This window comes from Calcarisporiella thermophila (assembly GCF_041956535.1).
Source record: "Calcarisporiella thermophila strain CBS 279.70 unplaced genomic scaffold VTP21scaffold_2, whole genome shotgun sequence".
NCBI lineage: Eukaryota > Fungi > Calcarisporiellomycota > Calcarisporiellomycetes > Calcarisporiellales > Calcarisporiellaceae > Calcarisporiella > Calcarisporiella thermophila.
In genome coordinates, this window is record NW_027192192.1 from 616,945 (window position 1) to 628,794 (window position 11,850).

Here is an 11,850-nt window from a genome sequence, read left to right on the forward strand (position 1 = left end):
TCTTGGAAAACAAATTGGCGAGGGGTGTTCATAGCCTTTGAACTTGTACTGTATTCTTTTGATCGAAGGGAGTTGAAAATTAGGTCTCAGAGCAGATTCAAGCTGAGGATCAAATATTCTTAGCGATGCTAACTTAGATAAACAAATTCGGACAGTCAACTAACCAACAGGCGGAATTACAGAGCTTTATTTTCAAAATGCGCTTCCAATTTGAACGAATTTCTATCAAAACAAGAGAATAATTATTGGGCAATACCAAGTGATTCAATTGGAGTCTATTATCCGCTGAATTCGTATAGGCTAATAGATATCTGAGGATATATAGCAAACCATCTGAGATAGCTTGGTTATATAAAATAAAAGGGGACGAAAAGAACTTTCTCTAAACCCTATCAGTAAGATCCACTAGCTCTCTTTTAGTCCACTGAGTAGTTCATAAAAGTTACGCCAGCTCATCTGCCTACACACTCAGTTGGATATTTGCTTCAAATGCTGACTCGAGCAAAGTGAGTCAAAGCCGAGCTGAAGTCTCTCTGAATTCTCACTTGTTACATTATATAGAGTTATGTATACTGCTTAGCAGACGTTTTTTTAGGAATTTTCTGGGAATTAAGCTTAATCTCGGCATCAACGGAATATCAGCGTGGACATACATTTTCCTAATTAGCTAAAAGGTCTATCGTGTGTTAAAAGATATTTCCTAGCCATCGAGCACAATTGCGGACCTGTGCGACATTTTTTAGGATGGAGGACTCGGATGAAGTGGATCACTTAGAGATGGTATAGATGTCACTATTAGAAGTGTAAAAATAACTTCAATAAAATTGCAAATTTCCGTCATATTCAAAACTCATTATGTGATTTGAAGGAGGATGCATGCACAGTTTCATAAACTAGAGCTTATGCGTATCATCCATATGTTGTTTCTTTGGTCATATTTCTATATTGCAAGCATGATATTAAGGATTCCAAGATCGTCTTCACAATACGGTTCTTCGTAGCGAGATTATTTATTGGTTGTTCGATCTAGTGATCTGAAAGATGTTCTCGATTGCCGCTACGACCATGTTTTTAGTTATAATCATAGACCATCTTTTGATTATTTTTGCATTAAATCTTCACTTTCTTATAGGCATCGGTTCCACCGTGCTTGGATATCTGGAAAACTAATTACAAAAAAATGACGTGCGTTTTAGAGCTAAGCCAAAAATACCAAAATAAGGGAATCTGGATTGAGATATAACACTTGACAGATCGTGGAGAGTAATCCAGGGTATTCCCAAGGGATACATTTGTCAATCATGGCCGAATATATCAATTTGAATGACAAGCAGAATTCAAAATTAAAATGGCGGCCCATTACAACCCAGGATTTCCCCCTAAAACGAAGTAAAACCTTTCGTGCATGGTAAATATAGACATATCAAACATATGAATCATTATATAGGTAATTTCGCATCCTATTTCTCATCAAATTGTTAATCTGTTTGCAATTCTGCTTAATATAGTACTCGATGTCGTGTGAAGAAATCCAAATGCGATGGTATTGAACCTCGTTGTTCCCGTTGCGAGCGTGACGGCGCACTCTGTGAATACGTGAAATTGTCGAAGCGAAAACATTCTCCCAATAATGATTTGAATCAGACATCACATTTTCAAGCATCATTAGCACCTTTTCCACCATCTATTCTGCAAGAGCAGGAATCACCCGAAGAAAGACCTGATGTTGAGAGGTTGGAAGACGAAATAAGGAGTTTGCGAGAAGAAATTCGACGTTTGAAACTCGAGAGGCCATCTGCAGAGAACAGCTCTGATAATGTGAGGAGAAACGAAAATAGCAGTAATGTTGAACCTGGTCTCGATAGCAACGAGTCTGAACAAGGTATATCGGTGAACGGTACGATTGTGCGTGCTTCTGCCCTCTTGAGACCGCCACCAGTGAAAGCAAATCTGGATTTACAATCGACAAAAACACAAATTAACAAAGCAAATTACCGGCGTAAAATCAACCCGTTCTTTTATGCGCTACTTGATCTACAATGTGCCCAGCTTGCATTAAAACATGTCGACAGCAAATCTAATGACGGAATTACTGGAGTTATCCCAGGTGGTCCATGGCTTGGCGCTTTTAATTTTACGCTGGCAAGACGCACAGTTTGGGCTGATTTGATAAAACCTGGCCTTCGGGCTGAAGCGAAAGTCGTCAGTGTTGATGACTCTGCAGCACAAGAGCTAGTCCGTATTTATTTGCTATTTTCGCATTTCATTTTCCCCTTAGTGGACACGCGATCGCTTGCATCCCAAGCCGAAAAGCCTCTTCACCCTCTTGTCCTCTCCGCCCTCTACTCTTGCAGTCTGCTGTTTGCGGCCGTTCCAGGTCAAGAGAGCAGATTGCGCCGTGCTGCCGATGCATTCTTTCAACTGACCAGGCTTAAAATCTATAATGCAATCACATCTGATGGTTCATCAATTGCAGTAGTGCAAGCATATGCTTTAATGTCATTCAACACTGGTCATCAACAACAACTCGCCAAATCGCTCCTTTACCGTAGTATGGCAATTAGTCTTGCTCAAAGCTTAGAGCTCCACCGCCAGGATGGCGCCGGATACGAAGGACTGGTTGGTGAAGATCGGGAAGTCGTAAAGCGAATATGGTGGTCACTTGTGTGTCTTGACATAATGCAGAGTATGCTGCTGGCTAGACCAGCACTCATTGATTTAGATGAAATGGATGTGGAACTGCCAGAAGTGCCGCCCGGTGAAAGTGTTGAACACCACCTGCTCGCCTCCTTTCGGTTATGGGTAATTGGGCACTTGCGAATGAGACGACTTGTCCAGATTATTAACCGACATCAAGAGCAACAGCTAAGTGCGAAGGCGTTTAATGAAGTGGAGCGGAATGCCCGCGAATACGAAGAAATGATCCCTTCACGACCTAGCTCCAGTTGGCCTGATAATGTACAGGCTTATGCAATATTTCTTCGTTTGATTAGCTGCCAACTTTGGCTAATTGCTGACCAAATTTGGATGGCAAAACCCCCTTTCCAAGGACCATTCTCCCCAGAGACCCACTGCGCATCGCGACGTGCTCTCATAGATACTGATCGAACTGTGAATCTTGTTGAGGAATTGCTTGATCGATTCCCGGACTATGTGCCTTTTAATACTACTATATTTACACTCTGCGTCGCAATTCAAATAGCAATTACGATGTTACAACACACGAACGAGGAAGTGTCGAAAGAAGCCTTCCGCTTGGTTAGAAGGATTCGTAGTATAATAGCAAGAATGTCAAACGGACAGTTGTGTGTATGGTTAGTAAAGGAATTGGATGAATGGATGGAGCGCTATGCTCGCGAATTACATATTCAGCAACTCCAGTGTCAACGTGTAGAAGCTGAAGATACAAGCATATATGCAGGCAATTGGGAAAGTCCTCAGCCTATATCGCAATCAATTTCGTTGGCAATGCTATCAGATTCCGGTACGACCGTAAAGCCTATATCTACTGCACCGAATATGAATGCGTCCTCTGTTAATACACCGGGAATTAAGGCTGAAGGAATGAGTCTATGGTCATACATGATGAATCAACAAAATTCACCACACAGCCCCCCCTCAGTTCTTGGCTCAAATAACATGACTCCATTACTGAATGCAAACTCTGAAATCGATCAGTTCCGGGAGGTTAGTTGGATGACTAGCGCAAGTAGCAGTTGCACAACCGATAAGTCAACCACTGCTGGTACCAGTGGAGTATTTGCTGTCGCGGCTCCTGGTTCTACCCCGGGGATTACGGCAAACGACGAGATGGTAGCAGAGCCGTTCTTAGAGTTGCTCCAGGAGAATCCTTCATCGCTTTCGCTTTCTCTGACGATGTCCTCTTCTCCTCTCACAACCACAAATAGTTCTACCAGTGAAAATGCAGCAATGTTAGTGAACAATAAGTATGAACAGATGATTGCAGAAGAAAGCGGAGGAAGAAACGGAAAATCTGAATTCGAAAAAAGCAGAGGACGAGAATTTTTTTTGTCATGGAACAGCGAAGGCGGGTTCTTTCCACCATCTGATGTCATATAGCATTTAATTTGATTTTTTTTTTCTTGTCAGTTATTTAAACATATGTTTACCATTATTTTATTCTAATTATTTTTCCCTGTCACTTTTGTATATCTTCTATCAGCCCTCATTTTTTTTTTCAATTTGTTGTATAATCTCTGGATTTTGTTCTTGATTGTCTCTTTCTATCCCCGTAATCTGGATATTTATGGACTTCTTTTCTCGCATAAACTGTTTCTTATGAATGGTATTTAATAGGAACTGTTAATAATATGTAACGAAAAATGTATGTATGTGTGATGTCAAATTCGTAGTGTAAATATTCCCCATAAAACTAGAAGTCAACGAAGATTATATCGCAAATAAATATAGGCGTTGATACTAAAATATATAAAGAATGTAAGCTGTTTATGAGTCCAAACACTGATATTTATGTTCACTCAATATGGAGGTGACGTTGGCAGAATGCGTGCAAGCGTTGCGCCGCCTCCTCTAAATCCGCAAGTGGTGCAGATATTGCAATACGTATGAAATTCGGGCACTGGAATATTGTTCCAGGAAGAACATTTACACTTTCCTCCTCCATAAGCCTTCTTGCAAATTCTATGTCGTTTTGAAGCCCACTGAACCTTTTTATATCAATCCCAACCATCATATACATCGCTCCTTGTGGCTCAATCACGCGAAGCCCAGGGATATTTGTGAGAAGGCTCGAGAGAGTGCGTGCATGATTCTCAAAGGCACGGTTGGTGCACTCAAAAAACAGCTGAGGTGTGTTGGTAAAAATCTTTGGAAGCGCCGCTTGAATCAATGAATTGGCACCTAAAATCAACTGGCTTACACTCACCAAGCCGTCCCTTGCCTCCTTTGCAAACGCATTAACCGGATCATGTATCAATATCCAACCCACTCTCCACCCAGGTACTAGAAACCTCTTCCCTAGGCCACTGACGGTGAGCACAGGCACGGTGGCGGATAATGAAGCAAGTGGGTAAAAGATATGAGGAGAAAAGACCATATCCTCGTATACCTCGTCTGCAAGGATAGGAAGATAGTGCTTTTGAGCAAGTGCGATGATTGCAAGCAGGTGTTCACGACTGTAAACAGAACCGCATGGATTTGAAGGGCTAGCATAACTGCTGAGGTTAAAAAAAATACAAAGAATGAAATATCAAATGAATATTAACTTGTTCACAACTATGAATTTCGTTCGTTCGTCAACCAATGTTTCCATTTGCTCTATATCTGCCTCCCAGTTGTGCTCTGGAACGAGATCATAGTATCTCTCCTCTATCCCTTTACTCCTTGCCAGTGTTCCATAAAGTGGAAAGCCGGGTCGAGGGATAAGAACATTATCTCCTTCATCACAAAGCGCTGTGAAGCATATATCTAGCGCTCCCGAAGTACCACTAGTGACAATGATATCCTTCGAACAGAGGATCGCATTAGGACGAGAGTAACGGGAAGCAATGGCTTGACGAGCTTCTTCCGTGCCTAAGAAGTTAGTATGAAACTGCTTGTTAGATTTGGGGAATTATTGAACAACGGTGCGATTATGTATACCGATTGCGGGTGGATAGCCATTTGCCTTGGCGCTTAATATTGCATGTATTACCGCTTTGGAGCAAGAGTCGTCAATCCGAAAAATGCCAGATGCAGTAGGGTCACCTATATTTCATAGGATATGTGCCATTTTACAGCTGCTTGAAGAGATTTTATTTCCTTTACCAAGTGTTAAATTTACAAGTTCTTTCTCGGGATTAGGAGAGGCTCTCTCTCCTTCTACAAACTTGCGAATTGGGTTAAGAGTTCGTTGCGCAACGTAAGATGAGTGCAGTCTCCAACCAGTGCTGACGGGGGAGGCGATGGAAGCGGAGGAAGAATGGCCGTTGATACGGGTCATAGACACACAGAAAAGAGTCAAATATTTATGTGTGCTTGAGCAAAGAAATGGGTGGGAAAAAGAAGGAGCGAATACATGATGTCAAAGAAGATTGAGATTTCATAAAACTTAAAAATGAAAATGCAGTCACGCATATCATATTATCCGTGGGAATTTAATCGGTTAAATCAATCTTTATAGCTTTATATTGCTATAGTGAATCGCACATCAGAAATCTGATGGTGTTTTGAATATATTCAGATTAAATTCAAATTGAAGGTACCATCTGCAAGTTTCTTTACACTTTTACAACTTTTCTCTGAAACTTTCGATAAAGAGCTACAGGTTTATTACGTCATCAAATATTTCTCATAACCAGATATATACACGAGATAATGGAAGCAGCGAGCTGCTTCAATATTAGTTGCTGTGAAATTTATCAGTTAAAGGATGCATATTGTTCATCTATTGAATTAAAAGAGAGGCCATTCACTTTTTATAAAAAGAATAAAAAACATCCCAATAAAAAAAGATAGCAAAAAACACAGGTAAACAATGTGATATAATTTAGAAAAAAAAAAAATCAATTATCTGCTAAAAGCTGTTTAGCCATCCGATTAAATCCTTTAATCTTTCCACACTGCTGCTTGAGGTTGGATGCTTGTGGCTTCTCCCATTGGCCAGATGAAATAAATTTGTTCATGTACCGTATGCATAATTCTTCACGAAAAGCTTCATAGAGTTTGCGGTTGTATTTCCGCTATGAGATATAAAAGCGATTACTCCAAATTCACGAATAAATATATATATAATTATTACCTCTCGCTCCCGATCACTTTCTGGGTAAAGATGAGTCTGATGAATTAAAAAGTCTTCCGGCAATACCCAATATTCCACCCCTGAGAGATACAATTCGTAGAGACATGCAGCCTTATTTGCCCCATATCCAATGAAACGTTCATCACACCAAGGTGCATTTCGTGATTTATAAATGACGTATGGTTCATAATTAAATTGATATGCCTCGACACGATACGGTTCGCGACTATTGTACCATTTTGAATAATTCGTAGGCTGGTGGCCTTTCTGCCACCTACGATGAAACATATCAATTCTTCCGTCGTGAGCAAGTTGGATAAGGCTCTCTTTGTTCGCCGGGAAAGTCGTCGAGTCAAGACCATCTTCTTGCGCTACGAACTCAAAGGCGGGTAAAACAAGTGCAATTTCACCCATTGCTAATCTTCTTTGAATATCACTGTTTTCACGAATGGCGCGCCGGAAATCAGTGCACACGTGAAAATCTACATCCAGCATTAATGTGTAATCTGTCCGCGCGTAAATCCGCGCAACATTTCGCCACATATTAAATTGGCGTTCGAATGGATCCATTACTAGATGTATATCAACGAATTCAACCATAAACGGGTTATCGGCATACAAGTCACGAATGCTGTCCAGCAGCTTTTGTTGTGAGGAATCATTTTTGACATGAATGGCGACAGAAATTGGCCCTATAGTTAAACATACAGAAGATCGGTACTTTTTATAAAATTCATAAAAGTAAATATAACTTTTACCTTGATAATTCGTTACTAATCGACTAAAAACTTCAAATCGATCTTGAGTAACTTGTGTTGCAATAGTAATATCTTCTCCATCTGGTATCTTACGCGCTTTCATATAGTACGGTATTACTTTAGAAGGGCCCATCGCGCTTGAGAATGCCTTGGCCATGTAAAGATCTTCAGACATTTCATTAACACTATTTCCTTCTGTTGAGAATGGATGTTGATCCCGTATCTTGAGTATTTCAGTTGGGCGGTAGAATGCGAGCAATTGATGAGCAGTATATAGGAGAGAAGCCATTATATAGAGAAGAAAGAGGTACTTTAAAATTTTGCTAAAGGACTGTGGGATTTCTATGCGCTTCATTATTGTAATAATTGAATTTAGAATATATAAGAAATAGTATAGAGGAGGGATAGAATATAATTAATGCGGAATGAAAGAATGAGGGAGAGGGGGGAAATAAGGTATACTTATACGGAATTAAGCGTGAAATGATAAATGATGCAAAAAAAAGGAAGAGAAGAAGAGTATACCAGATTTATAAGGGACTGATGTAAAATGGGAAGGAAAGTAAATCAATATAGGTATTAAGAGACTTAAGAGGATATATGAACAAAACAGGATATTTGAAAGAAATGGGACGGTCCTAGCCAACACCCAATAAATGAACAGATCTAGATATATTTAAGAAGACTCTTTAGATTTTTTTCAGCTGCGACTATCTGTAAAATAGAGCAAGTGGCTTTATCAATTTCAATACCACCTAATGTTTTGAGAGTACCAGCACTTTTGGCAGTTCTCTGTCCCCAACATACTTTTACAAACTCTAGGCCACTTCAACAAGCTAGCTTTACTAATAAATGATTTCTTTCACCTTTTTTCTATTCAAATTTTACAAAATTAGAGTCGAATATGAATCAATGGTTTTGACAAAGCCATAGCCTATCCCATTTTATCGTTTTCTAAGTTCAGTAAATTTCATATTTCTTTAAAAAAGAATCTATTAGATTATCTTCAGCTCTAGCCATCAATCATTGATAGATTTTGAGAATTTTGAAGTTTGAATAATGTGCCTAATCTTTAATTCTGTCATAAGCTAAACTATTGAGCCTATCTAAGTATCTATAAAAGGACTTTCAATCCAGCATCAAAATATTATTATCCATTATTTCTTTTTCCCATTTTATAATCGCTTTTTTTGCACGAAAGAAACCTCAAAGAGTAATCCTTGCTTTGATCACAATCAATATTTTAATTTATTTACTCGCGCAATTATTACTCCTTGATTCTCTCTCATTTTGACAATTACTTTTTTTGTTTTTCGAGCAATGGTTAGCTTTACAATTCTGGCTGAATACTTCCAGTTTATTTTTCTTTGTATTAGAAAAATATGTCTCTCTATTCATAAATCTCAAAGATATAAATCAAAATCACTATTTCAGATATATCCTATAATTTTAATGATCTGTAATAAAAGCGGATGATATATGAAGATTACAACCATAAACATAAAAGAAACATAATATAACTTAGATATAAGCATGAAATATTCGTTAGAAATTCGGCATTTCCTGAAAATTCAATCTTGTGACTTTCTTTTGGTGGCTTAAGCCTAATATTGCAAAACAAAAACAAAGGGATACTTGCTTTTATTTCGATTATTTTCAAACAATCATGCCGGTGGAGGAACTAACAGAATCAAAAAAGCGAAAATTGCACGAGGAAGATGATAAAGCTCATGATAAGAAAAAGCAGAAGTCGGAGAAAAAGAGGAAAGAAAAACACAAGGACAACGAATTGAAGGAAAAGAAAAAGAAAAAAGAAAAGAAGAACAAGAAAAGCAAACACAAGGATGAGGTGGCTTCAAATAATGCACAGATATTGCCAGAACAAGCATCACCACTATATCAATCGACAGTGAAACTTTATATCCATCTCCCCCCACGATATGCGATCGATCCGCTACAAGGCATTTATGAACAATTAAATGCGATGTTGATGAAGTACTTTAATTTTGGTAATACCTAATGCATATAATTCTAACAATATTTTCTCTACTAGATATGTACCCCAAGTAGAAGGAGTCATCCTTTCATATGACCAGGTTAAATTCTTAACTCGGAAGGCAAGAATTATTAATGAGGCCCCATTTTGTCATTTTTGGATATCTGTCAAGCTACTCCTTTGGAGGCCTTCCATCGGCATGCGTTTAAGTAAATTACCTTTGTTTTTTCAAGCAGTTGATAGTTCTTTATATCAATAACTTGTTATGTAAATATAGCTGGGACAATCAGCGTGCAGTCTCCTGGTCATATTGGCCTTGTTCTCTACGGAACATTCAACGCTTCGATCCCTCTTAACCAAATCCCAAGCGATGTATATGAATGGCGCCCCGGAGATGATAGTATTGATGCTAAGGGCGAATGGGTCAACAAATTAACAGGGAAAGGACTTATTGATGAGGGCGATGGAACTTTGGAATTCACAGTAGTCATGTAAGCATTTCGCGACTATTCCGGCTGCTATTTAGTTTTTTTTAACTGATTATCTTATCACATATATAGTGTCGAACATGGAAATAATACACTTCAAGTTACAGGATCATTGAAACGCTGACATTGTATGATCTATATTATTCTCATTTTATTCTTTATTGTGTATTATTTTTTTCTTCCGAAATAAACTCCATTTTCTAAATTTAATTTTTCTTTTTTCGCATAATTAGGTGGCTTTTTGTGTGTCGTTCATATCTATTGATTTTGTTTTATAGTTTCATCATCATCAAAATTGTTTCTTTACTTCCAAACGAAATGCTAGCTGCAGAGACGACAAAGGTTTGTATAGATTTTTTATACCTTTAAAGTGTTCCTCCTACTGTTTGTTTGTTAAGATAACATCCCGCTAATAAAAGGAGTTTGCCACCATCCAATAGGTTAATCTCAATGGCTATGTGGGTTTCGACACAATAACTAGGCAAATTGAAAAAAAGCTTTTAAAGAGGGGGTTTCAATTTAATGTCATGGTGGTTGGTAAGTTCAAATTCCGTTTGGTTCAATCTATTGCGATGAAATACCGAGACCCCACCACTTTTTATAGGTCAATCAGGCCTGGGCAAATCCACACTTATCAACACCATCTTCGCTGCACATCTAATCGATAGCAAAGGGCGCATATTGGCCTCGGAACCGCCGCGTCAGACTACTGAAATACAAGTTGTGTCGCATATTATTGAGGAGAATGGTGTGCGTTTGAAGTTAAACATCGTGGATACTCCAGGATATGGAGACCAAGTGAATAATGAGAATTGGTAAATGAATTTATTTTAAGAAAGTATGGCACTTGACTTGAGCAGTAATGCATTTCTAGTTGGGAACAAATCATAAAATACATCAAAGACCAGCATTCAGCTTATCTGCGAAAAGAGCTCACTGCGCAGCGTGATCGTTATATTCAAGATACTCGTATTCATTGCTGTCTCTTCTTCATTACACCTACGGGCCATTCTCTTAAACCAATTGACATTGTTGTCCTGAAGAAGCTGTCAGAGGTGGTAAACGTTGTGCCAGTGATAGCCAAAAGCGATTCCTTGACTATGGATGAACGTATTGCATTCAAAAAGCGAGTAAGCTATCATCATTTTATTGAAACTTCTTTTTTATACTTGTTCAAATGCAATTGATATTCAATTATCTTATTTCTAGATTAAGCAAGAGATGGCATTTCACAATATTAATATATACCCATTTGAAAGCGATGAAGATTATGAGCAAGAGAGAACGCTTAATGAAAGCATTAAGGTAAGTTAAACATTCGATATGATCATTGGGAGATATAGATTGAATCAGAAGTAAATTAGGCGATGATCCCATTTGCGATTGTTGGCTCGGAGCGCAGTGTCGTTATTGATGGCAAATCTGTGCGCGGCCGCCGTACAAAGTGGGGCATTATTAATGTTGAAGATGAGTCGCACTGCGAGTTTGTACACTTACGTAATTTCCTCACAAGGACCCACCTTCAAGATCTTATTGAGACGACAGCTCAGATACATTATGAGGCATTTAGATCAAAACAGCTTATGGCTCTGAAGGAGGCGACAGGACCAGCTCCTTCACAGCTACAACAGCAACAATTTGGATCTGCTGCTCCTCCTCCACCACCACATTTTTATAACGCTGCACAGAACAGCAGGGTTCATTGAACAGGATAAAATTTACAATTTTTTTATTTGGTGTTTCTGTTTAATTTTTTTCAAATTTTTATAATCTTAAGTTTGTGAATTTTTGATATCATCCATTATTTCTAGTTTGATTCCGTTGGTTTTTCAATTTTATTACTTTGTT

The 11,850-nt window shown here is 38.5% G+C and overlaps 5 protein-coding genes across 5 annotated transcripts; 3 read left to right on the plus strand and 2 right to left on the minus strand.

Moving 5' to 3' along the window:
* Window positions 1-1,301: 1,301 nt before the first annotated feature.
* On the plus strand, window positions 1,302-4,080 carry VTP21DRAFT_4329 (uncharacterized protein; the record flags this gene model as incomplete). The annotated part of the gene is made up of 2 exons (XM_069394728.1): window positions 1,302-1,408; window positions 1,509-4,080. The coding sequence occupies 2 exons, from the start codon at window positions 1,302-1,304 to the stop codon at window positions 4,078-4,080; spliced, it is 2,679 nt and encodes an 892-aa protein (XP_069255937.1).
* Window positions 4,081-4,400: 320 nt separating this feature from the next.
* VTP21DRAFT_4330 (uncharacterized protein) lies at window positions 4,401-5,962 on the minus strand (the record flags this gene model as incomplete). The annotated part of the gene is made up of 5 exons (XM_069394730.1): window positions 4,401-4,440; window positions 4,500-5,156; window positions 5,247-5,553; window positions 5,623-5,727; window positions 5,788-5,962. 5 exons carry the CDS (start codon window positions 5,960-5,962, stop codon window positions 4,401-4,403), a joined length of 1,284 nt encoding a protein of 427 aa, XP_069255938.1.
* Window positions 5,963-6,524: 562 nt separating this feature from the next.
* On the minus strand, window positions 6,525-7,873 carry VTP21DRAFT_4331 (uncharacterized protein; the record flags this gene model as incomplete). The annotated part of the gene is made up of 3 exons (XM_069394731.1): window positions 6,525-6,701; window positions 6,761-7,452; window positions 7,519-7,873. The coding sequence occupies 3 exons, from the start codon at window positions 7,871-7,873 to the stop codon at window positions 6,525-6,527; spliced, it is 1,224 nt and encodes a 407-aa protein (XP_069255939.1).
* Window positions 7,874-9,184: 1,311 nt separating this feature from the next.
* Window positions 9,185-10,126, plus strand: VTP21DRAFT_4332 (uncharacterized protein; the record flags this gene model as incomplete). Its single annotated transcript, XM_069394732.1, has 4 exons — window positions 9,185-9,513; window positions 9,572-9,723; window positions 9,792-10,005; window positions 10,075-10,126. 4 exons carry the CDS (start codon window positions 9,185-9,187, stop codon window positions 10,124-10,126), a joined length of 747 nt encoding a protein of 248 aa, XP_069255940.1.
* Window positions 10,127-10,320: 194 nt separating this feature from the next.
* Window positions 10,321-11,708, plus strand: VTP21DRAFT_4333 (uncharacterized protein; the record flags this gene model as incomplete). The annotated part of the gene is made up of 6 exons (XM_069394733.1): window positions 10,321-10,344; window positions 10,443-10,539; window positions 10,607-10,817; window positions 10,877-11,132; window positions 11,212-11,307; window positions 11,367-11,708. 6 exons carry the CDS (start codon window positions 10,321-10,323, stop codon window positions 11,706-11,708), a joined length of 1,026 nt encoding a protein of 341 aa, XP_069255941.1.
* Between the last annotated feature and the right edge of the window lie 142 nt (window positions 11,709-11,850).